At 44.5% G+C, this 19,808-nt stretch overlaps 1 protein-coding gene across 4 annotated transcripts in view; it reads right to left on the minus strand.

Annotated features, from left to right (window-relative positions):
* The window catches only part of HCN4 (hyperpolarization activated cyclic nucleotide gated potassium channel 4), a 143,040-nt gene that overhangs the window by 98,541 nt on the left and 24,691 nt on the right, over positions 1 to 19,808 (minus strand). For 3 of the 4 annotated variants that reach the window (XR_008451958.1, XM_054078237.1, XM_054078236.1), the window contains exon 1: positions 4,909 to 6,245. The exons of the other annotated variant lie outside the window; for it this stretch is intronic. Coding sequence is in view for 2 of the 3 variants with exons in the window: in XM_054078237.1 (XP_053934212.1) it covers positions 4,909 to 5,615 (707 nt within the window). In the remaining variant the exon portion in view is untranslated. Of the gene's footprint in view, positions 1 to 4,908; positions 6,246 to 19,808 lie in introns of those variants that run through there. 4 annotated transcript variants of the gene reach the window in all.

Consider the following 19,808-nt stretch of genomic DNA (forward strand, 5'->3'; position numbering starts at 1 on the left):
AGTTTGGTCCCCTCAGTTCATGGACACAAAACCATGTTTCTTCTTCTGCAGACTGACTAACAGTCCACTGGAGAGCACAGAAGTCCAATCCATGCGGTTCAGCAGGAATTGGATTATTCCTCATATTATTCGTGTTTGGGTCTCCTCATTTTATTCCAGCAAAACTGCCCTGGGAATTGACAGGAAAGCTGTTTGCAGTAAAGATGGCAAGATCTGACTTGAGGAAAGCATCTCCCTTTCCTCAGCTAGCTGTGTTTCCACACTGCCGTGGGCACAAACAGGAAAAGACAGCCAAGTCTATGAGCTGCTTATCAATAAACCTATGCTTGATTTGTACTTTTATTCTAATGCAGACAGTTTCTGCTACCAACGCAATTGTTTCCCCGACCTTCCCCTCTAAGCAGAGGTGTCACGGAGCCAGAATTTCATTTTGCTGTACGTAAAGCTCACACACCAGCTAGCTTTCATTACACTCTGCTGTGAGCAGTGGGCAAGTCACAAGATCAGTGTTTGCCACTGTGGGCAGCCTCTGAATGAGGACAGGCACAAAGCGAGGCTGGCACAAGCAGCAGCATTCCGGGCAGCAGGTAAAGAAAAGGGAGTTATTGTCATCTGAGAGCAGGAAGACCAACACCCACCTAACGGAACTGCTGAAGTCAGTGAGCAGTGTTGTATGCTTCACAAATTGTTCACCCTTCTAAAAGAACAGTGAAAACCTGACAAACAGAGCAGCGCTCCAGGAGGCATTCTGGAAATCAGTTCTGCTCAGGAGAGCGGGAAAGGTAAACACGCATCTTTCCCATTCTTGCTCAGTCTCCCCAGAGGTACCAGGTTGGGTATTGGGTACCACAATGAGTCAATCCTCCAGATTCCCCAGGAGAAGGCAGTCTGGATGACACTGCTCAGAGGTCTGGAGCAGCATGAAGGGGAGAAAGCAATTTTGTTCTTCAGGAATGTCCCTACCTTACACATCGCAACCAAGCATCTGTACCGTTTGGTGCCGCAGAAATGTCCCAAGGCTCCCTAGCAGACAGGGGCTCTGGCTGAGGAAGCAAATGAAAAGCAGGAGCTGTTCACAGACAAGTATTACAGAGAAGAGAGAAAAGAAATTCTAACATCTGAAGTTGGGACTGCTACTGAGTGGAATACTTCCCGTTTGTTTTCAAGGAGGCAGCAGCTTCTCTTTTCTGTGAAGAAGTTGATAGATTACCAGGCAGTGAATAATGCACTTCTATTTACATCCCCTGAATGACTATTTTGGTCCGGCAGATAGCGTATCTGTCCTCAGGCTTTTCAAAAAGCAGCATGCTGCACTTTTTTGCAAACCCTTCTGGATAGCAGCTCCGACCAATATGTTTCAGTCAGCTACAAACTAGATAGATCACTGTTTGTCTGCAATTTTTTTATTAAACCAATTGTACTGGATCAATGCTTCCTCTAAGCAATAAATTACAATTCAATCTACACAGTGAAAAAGCTTTCAAAGTCACAGATAAATCCTCATCCAGGAAATAGTTGGGCTCTGCACTGATGTGCCATCAACCAGAGATGCAAATGAACTCAAGCAGCTGGCACATACATCTGCACCTTGAAACAGGACCTAGTATTCTTATTTTCATTAGGAATTGCTAAGACACCTTTTAAGTGCTTCTAGAACTAGTCCACTGCATTAGTCATGAGAACTCAGGGACACCGAGTTTGGTTTTCATAAAGGTCATTTGGCCTCTTTTCCCCTCACAATGGACTAAAAGCACAAATCAACAGAGCCTGAATCTATATTAATTCGCTTGACTCTTGGAGGGTCACAGATTTGCCACTGGAATTAGCTATATTAGAGGCTAAAATGGTAACTTAATGACATTGTGATGAAAGCCTCTGTTCTATTCTAGAACAGAAACTCCTCTCACGCAGCACGAAGAAGAAGCGACTCCACGTAGTCAGAGAAATTACACCAATGTCATTTCACAGCAGAACCAAGCTCCAGCAAACAGGGCTGGAGTGTTCCATTGAAAACTTCACATCTCAGACAATACGGAGACAGGAGCCATGAAGTCTAGAGCTCTACCAAAATGCCTGGAGATGCACCTCACTCTCAGAGGTGAAACTGGTTTCTCCAAAAAGGCAGAACCCAAAATTTAGGTCTAAGTATATAAGAGCTTGGAACTTGCACACCAATCAGCACTGCACAGCTTTGGTGACAGCAAAGTGCACGATAATAGAGACTCATTCCTCTTAGGAGATCCTAAAGCTCCCAAATCTGCAATCACGCATTGCACTGCGTAATTTGCAAAGCAGAGAACAGAGTCCTTTGGGTCAAGGATACAGCTCTTGCAAATATTTTGATACTATCTGCTCTTTGGTGCAATCTGCTGCATTTCAGAGGTCAAAAAACGTTATTCATGTGAGTTGTTTCCAAGCCAGATGCTTTAGTAGCATTCAGAGAAGGAGGGAATACAAAATCCAAACAGAATCTGGGAGAGCTCCCACTTCTTCTCCTTCAATGTAGTCATTGTATATAGGTCATTTTTCATGCGTTCCCTCTACACACAGACACGCTCAAGTGCCCTCAAAATGGGAATGAACAAGGTTCCCCCAAAAATCTACATCCTGACCATACAGTAGTGCATCCAGCTCCTCTCTGTACAACCAACACCACTGCCCCACCTGATGTTGGTACAGAGCAGTGGGGAGAAAGCACCTATTTGTGTGCAAGGCTCCTAGCATCAGTTTAGGGGAAACTCAAAGCAGCAAGGTATCAGCCTGCTTGGAATCTGAGCCCAAGCAGAGAACGTCTTGAACCAGGGCACGGATACCCAACTCACCGTGCTTTCTCTGTGGAAATGCAAAGCTACACTAGGAGAGGGGTTTATTATTAATACTAACAAGTCATCCATGCATTCTTATATATCTACATACACATGAACATTTGAATGTTAGCAGACTCACTATGATCATCTGGCTCCGGAGAGTCCAGCTTGCCTGCAAATTCCATTTCTTTGTGTAAGGCTAGGAGTGGCTCTATAGCCAAGCACCTCAGAAATAAAAACTTACCTCATCATCTACTGTGGCATTTTAAGGAATAAGCACTGGTTAGCTAGGAATCTTAGAGGAATGAACTCACCTCACCTTGGGCAAGGTAGTTACCCTAGCTACTGCTACAGTCCTGTTACTGAAGTTTGACAGTCTGGTTCTGTGCTGAAAAAGTAGCCATAAAAATGGAAGAGACTAAATCCACTGCTCAGATCCATAAAAGATATGCAAACTGAACACTGCTTTTGCATAAAACCAAATAAAATCCAGAGACTAAACCCAAAATGCCAGGAGGGCATAACACACAGAGAACACCTTGCTAGAATAACCCATGAAAGCGCAGTAGTTTGTTTTTAACTGCAGAATCCTGGCAAATAATACTTTGTATAAAGATCTATAGCCAGGAATATGAAATTGGTTTTGTTCTTTTCAGAGCTCTATCATTTCACTGTGCTTGTGAGGTATTACTTGATCAGTCACAATCAGGATGCAATCTTACACTCTTTCCAATCTTTCCAATCTGGGTTTGAAGAAGATTGTACTTGCAAAGATTGTGTATCACGATGTAGCTACTGGAAACCCTCATATGCTTGGTCAGCTGTGTGCTTGCGACACTTGAATGCACTGAATTTAAGCGACAGTGCAGCCTTCCAATTCACATAGCCTTCTAATAACATTTGTTAATCCAAGCAAATATCAAGGAATCTGTCCAGTGCCAGTGCTGAAACTTCTAAGCGTGTGGACTGCTTGCTAAATCCCTACAAGGCAGTGCCAAGAGACGTCTGTCATTCTTGTCTTTGGGCACCCAAATCCATCCTGGAACTCCTTCTCTTCATTTTAGGGAACAGTGCAAGGTTTCTTGAAGACTTGGAGAATTCAATAAAACATGTCATTTGATAGATATGTGCTAGAATAATGTTCTTCTACTGCGTGTTTTTAAATGTGAGATGTAAGCCAGTTGTAATTAAAGTTGAAGCAATAAACCTTAGCCATTGATTGCACTAAGTAATTAATTATTGATTGCTGTACTTTACATACATATTGCAGAGGACAATTTACCTGTGCAGTGGGCAATACTTTACTCAGAAATACCCAAACACAACCCCTCTGTTATACAGAACTATATAAAAATTGGCTTTAGGGTTTACAAGTTAAACTCCTTATTAATCTTCATGGAAATGTTACAGTCTGAGTGAAAGCAAACCATTACTTTCCTAAAGATGATGTTAACTATTCCTTAACCAAATCAGTTTTTTTCAAATAAGGATCTACAGATGCAAAAGAGAAAATTATTCTAAGACTGTGAAGCTGTTAAGTTCCTTCTTAACAAATGCTGCTACCCCATGCACATACCAATTCCTGATAAGCGATGCTGCAGTAAGAAGCTGTACAGAACAGCAACAGTACCATCATCCTTCCTTAGCTCTTGGGGAAGGAGAAGGGAGAGGACTTTGAGGTATGAAATGAGAACTGAAACATTAATCAGGCAGACCATGCGTTCTGACTGGAGATGTGAGACTAGTTAAGCAGCAGGCACCACGCTTTTAGTCTAGAGTTGTGCATCAGGTGGGAACATTTTTCCCCATTCACACTGAACTTATGGAGACGCTTTCCCTTATAAAAAGCCAAAGCAAAAGACATTTGTCGGTTTAAGAACACAATTTAAAATTAATGGTACTGTAGGGACACTAAAATAAAGTATAAACGAAATCTGCAGATTCTTTGACTGGAGCAGATCTCGGATGTATCCTCCAGCTCCTCTGCCTGGGAAATTAGTAAGGAAAGTTACATCTGGGTGTGTGCGCTGTGCAGAAGGGTCTGAGCTGGACGGCAGGGGAAGGGGCAGTTCCCTGAGCGGGTCAGGAGGAGGGATAGTACCTGAAGTCGCTGTAAGGATGGATGATCCAGAACCCGGCAGACTTAACCCTTTCCTGCTCCCTCTCCACGGCCTTCTGGCTGCCAAACATCCTCAAGGAGAATTTGTTGACCCCCGGCTGGAGCATGGCCCCGAACTGCCTCTGCATGAAACCGGCTTGGCCCAGCCTCTGCTCCTCATCTGGGGTGATCTGGTCGCACCCTCCACCCCCTTCCACTTTGATGGAGGTGGAGGAGCAAGCCCGGGGCGGCTGCTGCTGCGGGGGCTCCGGCGGGGATGCCGGCGGCGGCGGTGCGGGCAGCCCCTGCTCCAGGTCCCCGCTGCCGGGGGGGCTCTTGTCCTCGCTGGGAGACCCCGGCTCCCCTTCCCCGCCGATCAGCCTCTTCTCCTCAGCGGCGTCGTGGAGGTGCCTGCTGGCCAGCGAGGACAGGCTCCCTTTGAAGCGGCGGCAGTCCCCGTTGGTGCTGGTCTTGCCGCCCTTGCCGCCCGACTCCGTCTCCAAGAGGCCGGGGTCCCCCCCTCGGCCGGGGTCTCCCCCGAGCGCCCGGGTGCTCCCAGCAGAGGGCGAAGGCAGTGGCTTCAGCCGTATGCTTTTCCTCCGGGTGTCCTTGTCGCTGTCTTCCTCCTCGTCCATGATCGACGCCTTGGGTCCTATCTGCTGGGGCAGGCTGTAGAGCCGCTTGCGCATGGAGGGGGGCAGCTTGTCCATGGCCGGGGCTGCCTCTGCTGCTGCTGCTGCTCACGGAGGTGGGAGACCCCGGTCTGCCCGAGGGGGGCAACTGGCTCTGTCCCAGGCCCCTGCCCCCGGCTCAAGGGGCAGACGGGACCAGAGACTGGCGCATCATCTCCTTACCAGACTGTGGCATCCACTGGCTCTGCATCAAAACACGGGCTCTGCATCCAGAGGGAGGGGAGGGGGGGGAAGAGGGAAGGCAAAAAAAGCAACCCTCCCCTCTCCTCCGTGGTCCCGATTTGGCTACTTGCTGCTCGCCTCCCCTTGGTGAGTGTTACTGCAATCCCTGTCTGCTCAGATCCAGAGCACCGGGCAAGAAGTCTAGAGGAGAGCCACACACTTCTGGCTGGAAGGCGAGGGAGGGCGGCAGCGGCAGCAGCAGCCGCCTTGCCATGTTGGCTTCGAGATGCAAATGTGCCGTGTCTCCCGGCGGGCAGACATCATCCGGAAAGCGGAGCTCGAGCCCGGGTGCCTCAAACTCCTCAACCTGCCGGCCAATAACACAATGAACTGCAACCTGCAGCAGCCACTGCTTGCTTACATCACTGCCATCACTTATTCCTCATGCAGCCCCTGCTCCGGGGAATATTCATGAAGCGATCCCGTTCTATTGGGTTGCCATAGGAGCGCCTACTGCACCCAGGCTCTGCCTACCTGAGCCAGCACCCGAGCTTCTTAAAAGGGCAACGCCTGGCTGCCAGCAGGCACTGCCCGGCTCCTGCCACCCCTGCGGGAACGGCGAAAGCTGCCGGGAGTTCGAACGCAGCAGCGGCACAAACACACACAAAATAGCAGGAAGGCGATTCCTTTTTCCCGAGCTGCCGCCGATCCTGTCTCCTTCTGGAGTTGCGGCTGTTTTGTCGCAGGTTTGCTTGTGGAGACGCGGCAATTTGCGGGCAGGGGCGAATCCCAATCTAGAGGAAAGCAGCGGTTCACCTTGAGAACCTCCCCTGCATGCCAAGCAGGGGCTGGGGGAGCGCCTGCCTCCTCCGGCACAAGTTTGCCTGCTGGGAAGCACGCTGGGGTCCGTACCTGCCTGCCAACCGGCCAAGGTTTGGAAGGAGCCTTTTTCCTTCCTTGTTTTGCTTAGACACACAAAACACTGCTAGTTCTCCCCTGCGGGGCTGGATCTGTATAAGTCATTCAAAAAAAAGAAAGGCAGTTGTCTCTCCAAGAGCTCCGGGGCAGGATGGCGAGGAGCCGGGAAGCGCGGGGTCCCCTCCGCGCAGGGAAGCCCCTTCCCATGGGCTCCTGAGCCAGCGCTTTGCTGCGGCATTCCCTTTCTCCGGGTGGGAATCCTTCCTTTCACTGCAACGCACCTCGTGTAATAGAGGCCGAAGCAGTGGGAAAAGGCTACAATCAGGTTTTCTTCTACTTTTCGTTGAAACTATTTTTGGAGAAAAGGAGGAAAAGATGTGGCAACCAGTCTGGCCCTGCGCTCCTTTGGGAATGGCTGTTCATTCTGTTATGGTTAAGAAGTCCTTGGATTGATAAACTAATTCAAATTATTTCCTAGTGCTAAGCCTTTGAAACCAGTGAAGTCAAATTAAGAATCTGTTTCACTATATGAGAGGCTGTTTGCATCTGGTTTTGCATAGATCTGGTATCTGAGGCTTTCTATAATGTTTGTTGTTTTATACATTTAAAATCCTACCTCCTAGGAAAAGGAAACCACATGAACTGTGCAGACAAGCAGGGAAGCTCAGCACAAGCAAGGAATGCCCACCACAAGTAGGGAGGAAATCCTCACCCCAGCTCCAGGCTTTTGCTTTCCTAAGCAAATATCCACCTTTCCCACCTGCCACTGGCCTAAGATAGCACTGGCATTCAAAGCAGCAGGGTATTCCTTAAAGCTCTTACTCGGAGGAAATGCAGCCATCAGCAATGACTTCACCACACACACAGACAAGCACATGCTTCCTCAGCTTTGTTTGCCTGCTCTCTTGCTCTCTCCCTTGAATCTTTTCTCTGAAGCATTCACCTGCTCTTCTTTCCCTCCCACCTCCTGGCACAACCTAGACTGGCTGTGACTCATTGGAAACACTCTACGGTAAGGCTACCCAGTGCAAATATCATTTAATATTATTATTTTCATCTCAATTTCTGGTAGAACAAGCTTTTTGGGGGGAAAATAAATCTCAATTTTCAAATGCTCCTGTAGATTAGATAATGTGCACTAAGCCAGTGATAGCATTACAGGGTTTTTTCCTCTTCTTCCCTCCTCCAGACACTAGGGATGCTGAGGTGTAAGCACTTCTGTGCCTAAGCTGCAATCAACTGCCTTCCAAAAGGATGGGTTTTGATTAATGAGGTGCATAACATCTGAAACTGATGCAGCTTCTTAAACACAGTCCCTAATGTTCCCAGAGAATGACAGAGCAATAAAGGACATGCTCAAGGAATCAAGCCATTCGTCCTCTTTTGGCTATAGGTATTCTAGCCGGCTCTCGGAAAATACCACAGCTCTTTATCTCCTGGCCTCTCTGGGATTGTTCTCTGAGTGCTGCCTTATTTGGTGACACAAATAAGATTCTCTTACAGCCCTGAAGTGGGGAAAGAACACAACAGAGCATCCGAGGAGCAGAACGCTCCTTTATCACTCCTGTAGCTAGGAAAGACATTATCAGGTGCAAGACTGAGTCAGGATGACTGGCACGCTGCTGTGCAATCACAGAGGCATGCAGATATCCCTGTGCCCAGAACCCCAGCTAGCACTTCCCAGCCACCAGCGTCCAGTCTATACATGATGCACATGATTCCTCAGACAGAGAGCAGTTTCTGAAGTTATTGTTTTGGGACCACATTTGTTACCTTTACACCTATCTACAAAGCATTAAGCTTCACTTCAGTATCACGTCTGCTCTGAAGTAATTTTCTGAGCACTCCATTTTAGCAAATACTATATTCTTGTTTTGAAAAAAGAAATGCTTAACCTGAAAGAAGAACCTACGTGCTGTCTCAAATCTAGGCCTTTTCTAGCAGGTAGCCCAGAGCAGGCAGTCCAAAGGGCTGGACACTAGAAGGTGCTTTCTTGTGTAGCTATTCTGAACTCCAGTGGGGGTTCCAGAACACTTCTAAAAGCTTGGCTCCAGGAGTTATTGGTACCAAACTCAGAGAAAGTTTTAAAGTTCTTAAAATGCAATGGCAATTTTGTGTCCAGAGAACTTCAAAGTAATGATATTTTATTTGAGAGCCTTCCAAGAACTAAATGCAGGAGGCTGGGAATTATTCTTGTCTAATGGTATGAAACTACTATCACAGACATTATTTATTGTCAGCATTATGGCAGCGCTCTCCGTGTCAGCAAATGGACCTGTACAGGCACATTTTTAGAACACTGCAGAAAAGCTAAGGCTGTTGTAGGACTCAGTCTTTTCTATCATTACCTGCCCAGTACATTCAAAGGGGGTACGAAGAACCCACCTGCCAGGAAAATAGAGAACTGTTTTTGAGGGAAATAATCTCCATTTTAACAATGTCTGTCGGATACTGCTTCAAGACTTGGCATAGATACGGAAGGAATGCATTGAGTAGGGAGAATGCAGGTGAAGCAGCCAAAGATTCATTTGTTTCTCAGGGGATTCTGGCAGCTCATATATACATATATATGTACATATATATCCAGTGCTATTTTAATAAAAACCCAGCGTTGCAATGCAAATGTGAAAAATCACGCTCCCAACGAGTTCAGACTACAGAAGAATAGACTGAGAGCCATAAAACAGACACCCTCTAGCTTAGGGAACAGAAAGCAGCCCTGTAAGCTTTCTGCACATGGGCTTGGTAGGGCTACCTTTTCTTGGGTGAGAGTTTCAGTCTTCACCCTAGAACCTCTGGATTCTCAGATAAAAAAATGAGTCAACAAATACACAGTATAGACTAGAAGAATGGGAGCAAGTCCTTTCAAAGCTGCCTATTGTTCATAGCAGGCAGCAAGTAACTCATAATAGGCGTTTGAAATTCATGAAATATTCAACACTACAAACCAGGGAAATTCTACCTCAGAGTCTTAGTGGCAGAGTTTGCACTCACTGCTGCTGCATTTTATATCATACCTAGAAGATAATAAAGAAATAATCATCATAAATACACAAATCCTATCTCTCCCTCACCCCCATTAATTACACAAGTGTGCTGTCACACTTGTACTCATTGAAATTCAGCCAGTGCTTTCTTATTGCTCTGTTATGTTCCTTATACAAACTGTAAAGTGGGGGATTGAACTGCTGGAATTTATGTTGAAACCTATTTAAGGCAAAGAGAGCACCTGAGCATCTGGCCAGGATAAAGGAAACAGCTGAGCAATGGGAAATGAGATCCATGCCAGGATGGATGCTGGACCCTGGGAAGTCCAGGGCAGAAGCAGGGGGCAGACAGAAGACTCTAACAGAACTGGATGTCAGGGGGGAAAGAAGAAGTCCACCTTGGCTGTGCAAGAATTGTTTTGGGTTGAGAGAAAGAACAGTTCAAAGTCTATCAGCAGGAGCTGAGAGATGCTAAACAGATCCCTAACAACAATGGGCTGCAGAGCCTGGCAAGAGAGGCAGGAGATGAGATACACAACAGGACAGAAAAGCTTGAATCAGGAAGTACTTGGAAAGCTGTATTCATTCCAGCTTCCAGTGGTAAACAGCTCTGGAGCAATCCCTCTCTCTTCACCAAGGCCAGAATAGGAGCACTTGTCTGGGATATCGTGGGGGCTGCTGGGAATGCGCTTATAACTCACACACAGCTTTGCTATTGGACTGCAAAAAGAGGACATTATCCAAAGAACCAGCCATGTTGGTATCTATGGAAAGAAGTCACAGACTGTGCAGAAAATAAAGCTCTGAGATTTCTCAGGATGTTTAAACATTTTGCAAAAGCTGCTAATCCTCACTGAAGCAAGTAGCTGAAAATCAGAGCAAGAAACACGTTGATTAGCAAGAGCATCTTCCCACCTGATTGTCAATATTCCCCTTGTAGGAAACTTCACAGAAACAGAAAAATAGAGCCAGGTAACCAGTTATGAAGTTGTGAGGAAGAGAGAGATTCCACAGCACCTGAGAAGTTGCTGAGATTAGAGCAACTACATGATTTAGTACTCTTAGTTTACAAAGTATCTACATTTTTATATTAGGGTCTAAACTCTACCAATGAATTTTCCAGTATTCACACTGAAATGCTCCAATCAAGCTTGTATCTTGGACTTCAATAGAAATTGCCTTCCAAATGTATATTCCACCAAATTTCTATTTAAAGACTGAGGACTAGTTTATTTATCTAGCCTCACCTGGAATTATTCAGGAGAGGGCTGAGACAGCATGCAAAGGTTTGCTCAAAGGGATCAGTTCAGTGACTATCAAACAACTCCTGCTCAAAACAGTGCCTTTCACCAGCATTGAATGAGCTATAGCTTCACAGAGAATATTGGCTTCCCCCTCACAAGCCTGTCCTGCCGATTTACCTTCTGTTTACATGAGTTGTGCTAGTCCTGATTATCACAGTGCTGGATTTGATAGGAAATGGGCTATTGTCTCCAGCAACAGTAAGGGCAGCTCCCACCTTTGGGAAGTCCAGACTCTGCTCTTGGTGAGCTGAATTCTGTCAGGGCTGACTTTAACCCGTTCTCTTCTTCAGAAAGTGAATTGAATGAACCCAACATCATGTTGTTGATGGAACTGCAAACTGAAGTTTCACAGCCATACCAGCTGTCAGGCACTTGTACAGCTCTGATTTAAGAACTTGTAATCCCTATGGATGTATCTTAACAATGCCTCCTGGCAGCAAATGCTGAAGACAGCCAGAAGATTTTTAAATTTGAAATAAGAGACAGAAACAAGATACTCTGTGTGCAAAATCACTACAAATGAAATGTCCCATAGATTTATGCCTTGTGACTCGACTCTCCCATGTCTAATATGCATGATTCAACACAAACTTTTCTTCCATAATTCAGCATTGTACTGTCATGAATTCTCTAATGTCAGGTAATTTAGAAAGTGCTGGTGCTGTAGGCAGCAGCAGCTTTGAGCAGAAGACTGTCAGAGATTCCTTCCCAGCTAAATTATTCTTTAATTGTATGATTCTATGACTCAAAGGGAATCCTCTCTTTACTCCAGCTACCTACTGTCACAAATACAGAGGGAGATACTGTCTTTGAGACAAAATCCCTCTGTCAAATTTGGTTTTAACCATCAAACAGGTTGACATATTGCTAGGAGGGCACTGACAGACTTATGGATACAAGGCATGACTGTATAAGCTTCCTTTCCTCGGGTAAGCAGCTAGAAGTCACTTAATGACTTTGGAGAACAAACTCAGACATTTCCATGCTTATTCATGGTTTCTGAACTCCTGAAGACAGCACAATTGCAAAAACAAGCTTAGCCAGCATGTCTAAACAACGTGGCAGTAGGAGAGCTTCAAGCAAAGAATCCTAGTTTATCATAGCCTTACAGATACCCATCCACAAGGGGATGTTTCAGGTAGTTATCCTTCCTGCTCAGTAACTTACATGGAGTAGAATTTCACTGCCAAGAAAAACAAGGCAAGGCAGATACAGTATTTCTGCCTGCATTTTGTTCTGTACTGGCATAAGTACAACCTTTGCAAACAACCGGGGCCGAGTCCTCGAGACTTTCCCATTATCTTACAAGAGGAAAGGGCGATCGGTGCCACTGCCATGGCTGTTGCTCAGCAGCAGTGTCTGCAGCTGTCAGCAATGCTGCATGTCTCTCTGAGCCAGGGGATAAATGGAGGAAAGGGAAGAGGCTTCAATTGATAAGGCTGCAAATAATTCTATGAGATTAAAATAAAGGCCTTCTCTGTGTGGGCTTTGCTTTTAGAAACCAGCCCTTCAGAGGTGCTGCATATAACCTGCTCAACTCCAGGAAGATGTTGTGGTTATCCTAAAGCTGAAGATTACTCCCTGAGTTGGCACATGCACGATTATGTTTCTGCTAACCAAGCTTTTACCTCAATTCCAGATCAAAAAAACATTCTAGGTCCAGTTTAGGCCTCTGTCTTTCATCTGCTACTTTTGTTTAATTGTGTTACTGAGGCATCTTGAAGATTCTGTTGATACTAAAGTCCCAGCAGAAGAAGTTAGTCCAATCCCAGTCTAAACAGCAGAGGAACAGAACATAGCAGCAGCATAAACAATCTCATGGCCTTTGAGTCCCAGTTCAGAGCTGTGTGTTTCCTTTTTGCATTTAGTTTTAGGGAAGGTTTGTTGAGAGGAGCTCGAGCAAGGACAAACTATACAGAAGGGTGGATCCACAGCAGAAGGGAAGAAACTAAGAACACGGGAAAAGGGCAGAGAGAGAATTGCCTTCATTGCATTTGCTCTTCTGCATGATAAAGTTGTGCTGCGATGCTACAGTTAAGGAGGATATGAGCTTCCACATTCTAAGCTTCTCTATGGTCATTCTCAACCAAGCTGACATTCTGGAAACCTTTACCAAAAAGTGAATGTCTTTATTTCTTTTTTTTTTTTTTTTTTTTTTGAAAGTTAAAACAAAACCAGCTGGGTTTGGAAATGGGAAAGTTCTATGTGTAGGAGAAAATGCACTTTTTCTGTTCTCTTCTCTAAATGGTATTTTAGGAATCAATGTATTAGCCCAGTGGCTACTAATAAAATGAGATTTGGACTTCCTAATAAAAGGAAGTGCAAGTGCTGTACACTTGACAGAGAGATTAACCCAGAAGGGTGGAGGCAGAAAGTTCATTCCACTTTTTCCTATCTGTGCCTCTCCTTTCCTGGATGCTCCATCTATCCAGACTGTATGCTGCAGTATTAAGCAGTATTCATCATGCAGACAACTCCCTAGTTCTCAGGCATACAGACTAAGGACAAACTAAGTTTTTATCTCCCTCAGTGCCCCACAAACTGGCCCAGATTAAACAATGTCAGATGCTGAGATGCTCCTGGAGCTGAGCTGCACAGGAGGGAGCCACCAGTCCTGCCCCAAGGCAGTTCTAGAAGTCACCCAGGGACTCCCCATTGATTGATTTTCACAGCCTGTGCTTTCATTTGTTTTCGACACTCCACTGACCTTTGTGTAAGAATTTAAACAAAGCTTTACAGACACTTGAGGCCACTGCCTTGATAGTGTCAGTTCATCATTGTACAAATTTGTCTCAGCAGATGGTAGTCTTGTGTTTGTGCTGTGTTTTTGCAAGGGGAGGGTCCCACTCACCTGGCTCTTCAGCGAATGCTGAAGCTTTTTCAATTAAATCAATGAGAAAACTTCACACTGCATCTAATGTTACTGCTCTGCGCTGCTTGGTGTAAGGGTATGGCAATACACAGCAGTCCTAGATGCTGCTTCCTGGACTCTGTCTTCTTTTCAGACAATGCCCTTTCCCGTGTGATTTGTAGAAACATTCCTGGGAGCAAGACCAGAAGCCAAGCCTCCCTGATTTTCCCCTAAACCAGATTCCCTCCTGTGCTCTCCCACCAACTGATGGACTCTTAAATCTCCTGTTCAATGGAGCAACTTCACAAAGATGCTTCCTGTGGGACACTATGGGAACAGGAAAGTGATATTTGCTTCACCAGCTGCGATTTAGGAGGAAAGAGTGAGAATTGTTCTGCTTTTGTTTAAATAAAAAAGAGCTTCATTCTTTCTGACAGGGTTCTAGATGATGTGAAAGTATATGCAGCCCCACACCAGTCTGAACTGTGATGAGGCGATGGGGAGAAGCCATTTGTGGCTCCTTGGTTTTGTCAGCATTCCTCTCGTGGCCAGGTTGCTGCTGCTTAGCACACAGGCTGGCTCATCAGCACTGCAGAGCCGGAAAGGTTCCCACTCTGGGCTCCCAAGGGTTACACACTGCAACACACAACACCTTTGAGCACCTACATCCTTCACTGGATCTGGCATAAAAATCTTGCCCAAGGTAACACAAGACATCTGTCCATTTAGCTTTTCCAGTTATACATGTTCCTACATTGTCTAACTGAACATTACTAGTCAAGAGCATGTATCTCTGCTTGCTGCTCCTCCTTGCTACTGCTGTACAAAAACTTGTATACATAGATATAAAAAGTAACTTAATAAAGCAGAACTAGGCACTGCAATCGTTTTCTCCTCCTACTCTCTTAGAGGGATGTCAGACTAAACAGCACTCTGATGCTGGCGATGTCTCAGTGCATACGCTAAACCAGAGGAGGCACCTAAGGTTAAACAACATTGAACACCACTTTCCTCCTGAGCAACTTCAAGTCATAGTGGGTACTCCATGGGCTGCTGTTCAAGGTCTGCTGAAGTAAAACTGTAAATATTATTAGCCACCTCTGCTTGTAATTCTTTCTTTGTTTTTCACCATTCTGCAAACCCTTCACAAATCCCCGCTTCAGTGGAGCAACAGACTTCTACTTCCTTGGATTCACAAGTTTCACTTAACAGGATTAGGTGACAGGATTTATTTAGAAATGTGTGGTGATAAAAATACCCAGCTTATGAGTAATGGGGGAGAAAAGCTCACAATTTTGTTGTTCCTTTTTTAATTCAAACTTCTCAGCAGGGGAAGAGGTTCAGATCAGGTGTTTGCCACCCACACTTCTCCGTACTCAAGAATGCTTTACTTGTTCTAGCAGGGAGAAGACTGGAGTGGAATAAATAGAGAAGATTGAGTCTTGCTGTGAGATCTAAAGAACGTGAAATCCAAAATGACTTGATCTTACCATCAAGTCTAAGGCCAACACAGAATTCATTAAAACATCTGCCTGTGACTTTAAGTAGTCTAAAGACTTTGACAGCTTACTTTGGCTTTTTACAAGAGACAGATTTATTAGTCTAAGCTGGCTGGAACATGCAGCCCTCGACCACATACTTACTCCTGGCTCTACAGGAGGGTGGTATCTGAGCTGTTTTAGTGGCTTTGCCCTTCCCCTTTCCTTGGCAGGTCTTCCCAGTGCAGAAGAGTCTCAAGAGGTGGTTCAGCTGTCCTCAGGACTGCCTCTGCTGCTTGGAGTAGAAGATGTTAGCACCAAAACTAAACTGAAGATCCTGCACACTGGAAAAGAGCTGGAAGACATGCTTTAACAGAGAAGATCCTACGAGCTTAATCTTTTTTAGTTAAGCAAAAAGCAGGATAAGTAATTATTTGATAATAATCTGTAAGTACCCACATGGAGAGGTGGAGACCTGAACACAAAGGAACCCTCACATCAGCAGACAGCTGCAATAGCAACGTTGCCTGAAAGCTACACACATTCAGGCCAAAATTAATTTAATAATTTTTAATGTTGAGGGCAACTAACCTCTAGATTAACATGATGAAGTTCTTCGTAGATTCCGTGTCACAGGAAATTTTATGAACAAGATTAGGTATTTCTAATAAAGAACTGCTTTAGCTCAATCCTAGGTACTAGACTTGAGTCTGCAATTAATTCATGTTAGTCCTAGATCCTGTCACACAAAAGGCTAAAGTAAATGTTAACGATGTTCCTTTCTACATTAAAATCTGACGACTGGAAAAGTAAATGACTAGTATTAGTGGCTAGAATGCTTGCACCCTTTCCTGGGTCATTTATGAATATGAACTGCCTACATCCCAGCACAAATCCCCAAAGAACTCTGCTGGCACTACTGTAAGGCTTGATCATTTACTTTCACCATCTGTTTCTTTTGTTTACCCAACCACTTACCCATGCTAGGACCTTCCCTTATTCTCTTTGGCTGCTTAGTTTCCTCAAAAAGTAGATCACCAAAGCCATTTGAAAATTCAAATGGACAATATAAATCAGATCACACTTACTCTATTTATTGGTGACTTTTCAAAGATGTCCAGGAGATTTGTAAACTGTTAGGACTCCACTTTACAGAAGCCATTCTGACCCTTCCCAGGAAGACTGCACTAGATCATATTTATCCAAGTTCATGTAGGAGGTTTCTGGTCCTCAGAAGTTCAGGATTCTGTTTTTTATTAAAGTGATCTGTTTGACTAAGATTTAAAAATTTACTTCTAAGCTGGGAAAAATAGCTAGCTATTCACAGGTTTGGATGTGCTGCACTTTAGTTAGGATCGTAAACGAGCACTGCATGTGTCGTTTATAAAACCAGTAAATGTAAAACAGAAATGGACCGACCTTTCCTCGAGCTGTTAATACTACTGCCATAACACCCACGTGACAACGCATCTGACTTGCAATATCCTCACTCCATTCATGCCAACATCTTCTGCAAACATCTGCGAACCCTCAGATGCATGCTGGTCCATTACCTGGAGTGGCAAGTATCTCTCCAGAGCAGAGGAGCAGTAAGAACAGGGGTCAGAGCAGTCTGTTGAGTAAATCCTGGCCTACATAGAGGGCGTATATCACGTAGTTACTGTACTCAAAGGACAAGAATACTGAACTACTGCTTATTTGAGCTGGCATGCAGCAGAATTCTTGCTTAATATTGAGCCTTATCCCACTACATAACTTTGCATGTCAGTTAAGATCTTTCCACACTCTTCTTGTTGAAATTGTACCATCCTCCTCATGTTTTGCTTTATGATTTGCTTACACTTCTGATACTTTTCAGAGACAGCTCTGGCATTCCGATTAAAATCAGCCTGGAGAGGAATCGTTAGTCACATGTGCCTGACGCTAAGATAACACCTCTCCTTCCTATTCCTTGGCTTCTCTCAGACTCCTGATGGAACTCCTAATATGCCCACGTGGAAAATGATAGTGTCGTATGGCCTTTGGGTCATTGTCCCTTGAGGGTTCCCACGCACTGGTCAGATGCTTACGCCTACATGAAATGGGAGTACATAGAGACTTTTGTTTTTCATGGGCTGAGCACTGAGAGCTTCTACCAGGCTGGACAATCACAATTCCATTTTAATGTAGACTTGCTGCTAAGAAAGACTCACAGGGTGATCTCTGCTTCTTGCAGATATCTTGCTGGGAGCGCAGCAGTGTAGCCTATTGGTGAATCTAAATTAAAAGCCACAAATGGTAAACTTTGCGGGTGCATAATATTAATTTTCCTGTAGAAAATGAAGACAACATAACAAGATTTCCCAGTCTGTGTAACTATACTGCATGCATTTCCAAATGCAATGAAGTCAGCTTTAGCCTTTCATGTTTTATTAATGCCTTGTAGCTAAGTAAAATGACTAATAAACTGGCATTTTAAAGATCTGGATGGAGCCATACTGAGGACTGAATAATAACTAACCATTCATTTACTAAGGTCCCTCTAGCAGTTTTTCAGTATACGCAGAATGAAAAACATGAAGCTACTGAAATAAGTTCACTCTACTTCACACCAAATATGCTATTTCCTGTAAGTGCACAAATTCACTTCAACACCTCCTGTCCAGTTTCTCCATAGGAAAGAGGAGGAAAAGATGTTATCTGGCCCAGATTACCACAACAAAGTCAGTGCTGGATCCAGAATTAAAAACCTGTAACAATTTTGCTGCCACTTCCCAATCATTGGTCACGATTCTGCAGCATATTACAAAGAAAGTGAGTTAAAAACCTAAAGATTCCCCAAAATCCAAAGCAGTTTGAGGGGTTTTTTCTTTGTAATTCCACTCTTCCATTCTAGCTCCTCTTTATAAAGGGACTAAAGAGGGAGGATTTCCTGAAACAGAGGAAAACTAGACAGAAGTGCTCTGGGATCTGTGTTTTTTCTCCCTGTGCAAACAAGAAATTCACACATATTACTGCTCCCATGTCCACTGCTGGGACAATGCCAATCACCAGTGTTTTCCTTTCTACTAAGAATTAAAAGAGGGGAACCATATGCACTGCTTAATTTTCTAAGCAAGGCACATTTATACCACATCAAGCTGCTCATCTTTGTGGCTGTTCACTGAAGCAAGTTTTAATGCTACATGAGATGAAATAAGTAAGATGCTCACTACAGAGAATCTAGAAGATGTCACCAAGGCCTCTCAGCAAAGCAGTGGCAGGCCAGAAACTAACACAAAGGATTTCCTAATTCCTCATCTCATAATCAGTCCATTGGAACATGCTATTTCTCTCCATTTGTGCTTGTTCAATGCTGCCTCTTAAAACCAAAATCCATCTGTTGTTACTGAACTCAAAGCATCTTCTGTCAAGCATTTCCCCAAATGCATCCCAAAACATGTTTGTTTTCACTAAACCTCTACCAGCTGCCATACCATTGAAATTGGAACAACCCTGTTCAATCTCCATCCGATAGGATTGATCACTAAGTAGACATCTCTGACCAAAAAAGAAATCCCAGGCTGGAACTTCATGACTAGATAGTCTCACATTTTCTTCTTCCACTGTACAAGACAAGAGATAATAATGCAGTGTACAGAAGGTTTTCCTGCATTGTTCAGAGGGCCTCATTCACAGTTAATTCCTGCACTGCAGATACTGTACACTGGAACTTCAGGAACTGAAGTTTTCATAACACAAATAGAACAAGTGGAATTAAAGAATAAAGAGACAAAGCTTGCAGTCAGAAAAGGTAGAAGGTGCTGCTGCTTCAAGGTTGCTTTGCACTTCATATCAATAACACTGAACAATCTCCCCGGCAAAGCCAGGTCTCTGAGCCTCCACAAACAGCCACAAGGTCCCTCTGCTCCTACCCAGCTATGTGGCCACTTCCACACGTGAATCAACATCACAGACTATATTCTGTGTAAGCTGATGTGAAAACACACAATCTGAGAGCCTTCCTAAGGTAATAAAGCACAGATCCTGAAAACGTATGTAGCCTCTGTTGAACTGAAACATGCCACAGTTGATGGGAATCATTATGTTAGGAGACAGTTGTTAGCGTTTTGCCCTTGACAGAGGTCAGCCTGGATATACTAGAGGTAAGCATGTGTTTCCCAGAAGAAATGGCAGCACATGCATGACATGGATTTATGCTTGCAGTTCCAATAATTCTGCCTTCTTGAATTCAGCCCTAATTGTAGAGTGCCTCACTGATGGTTTAGAGCATTTGATTTACTGATCTTATTTTACTCTTCCTGCAATTTCGTCTCTTTGATCAGATCTTGCCAGCAGGTTTTCATTACAAAATAGGTGGGTTTTTTAAATAGCACAATTGCAAGTCATCAGCATAAATATCAATCTTCATAACTCATCTGAGCACTCTATGTTCTCGTAATGTCGTGTGTCAGGATTCTGCTGCGGAGATAAACCCCCATCTGCGTGGCTGCCAGCTTCTCATTCCTATATTGATTCTCCCCGTGTTTGCT

The sequence above is a fragment of the Cuculus canorus genome, chromosome 12 (genome assembly GCF_017976375.1).
Source record: "Cuculus canorus isolate bCucCan1 chromosome 12, bCucCan1.pri, whole genome shotgun sequence".
Taxonomy (NCBI): domain Eukaryota; kingdom Metazoa; phylum Chordata; class Aves; order Cuculiformes; family Cuculidae; genus Cuculus; species Cuculus canorus.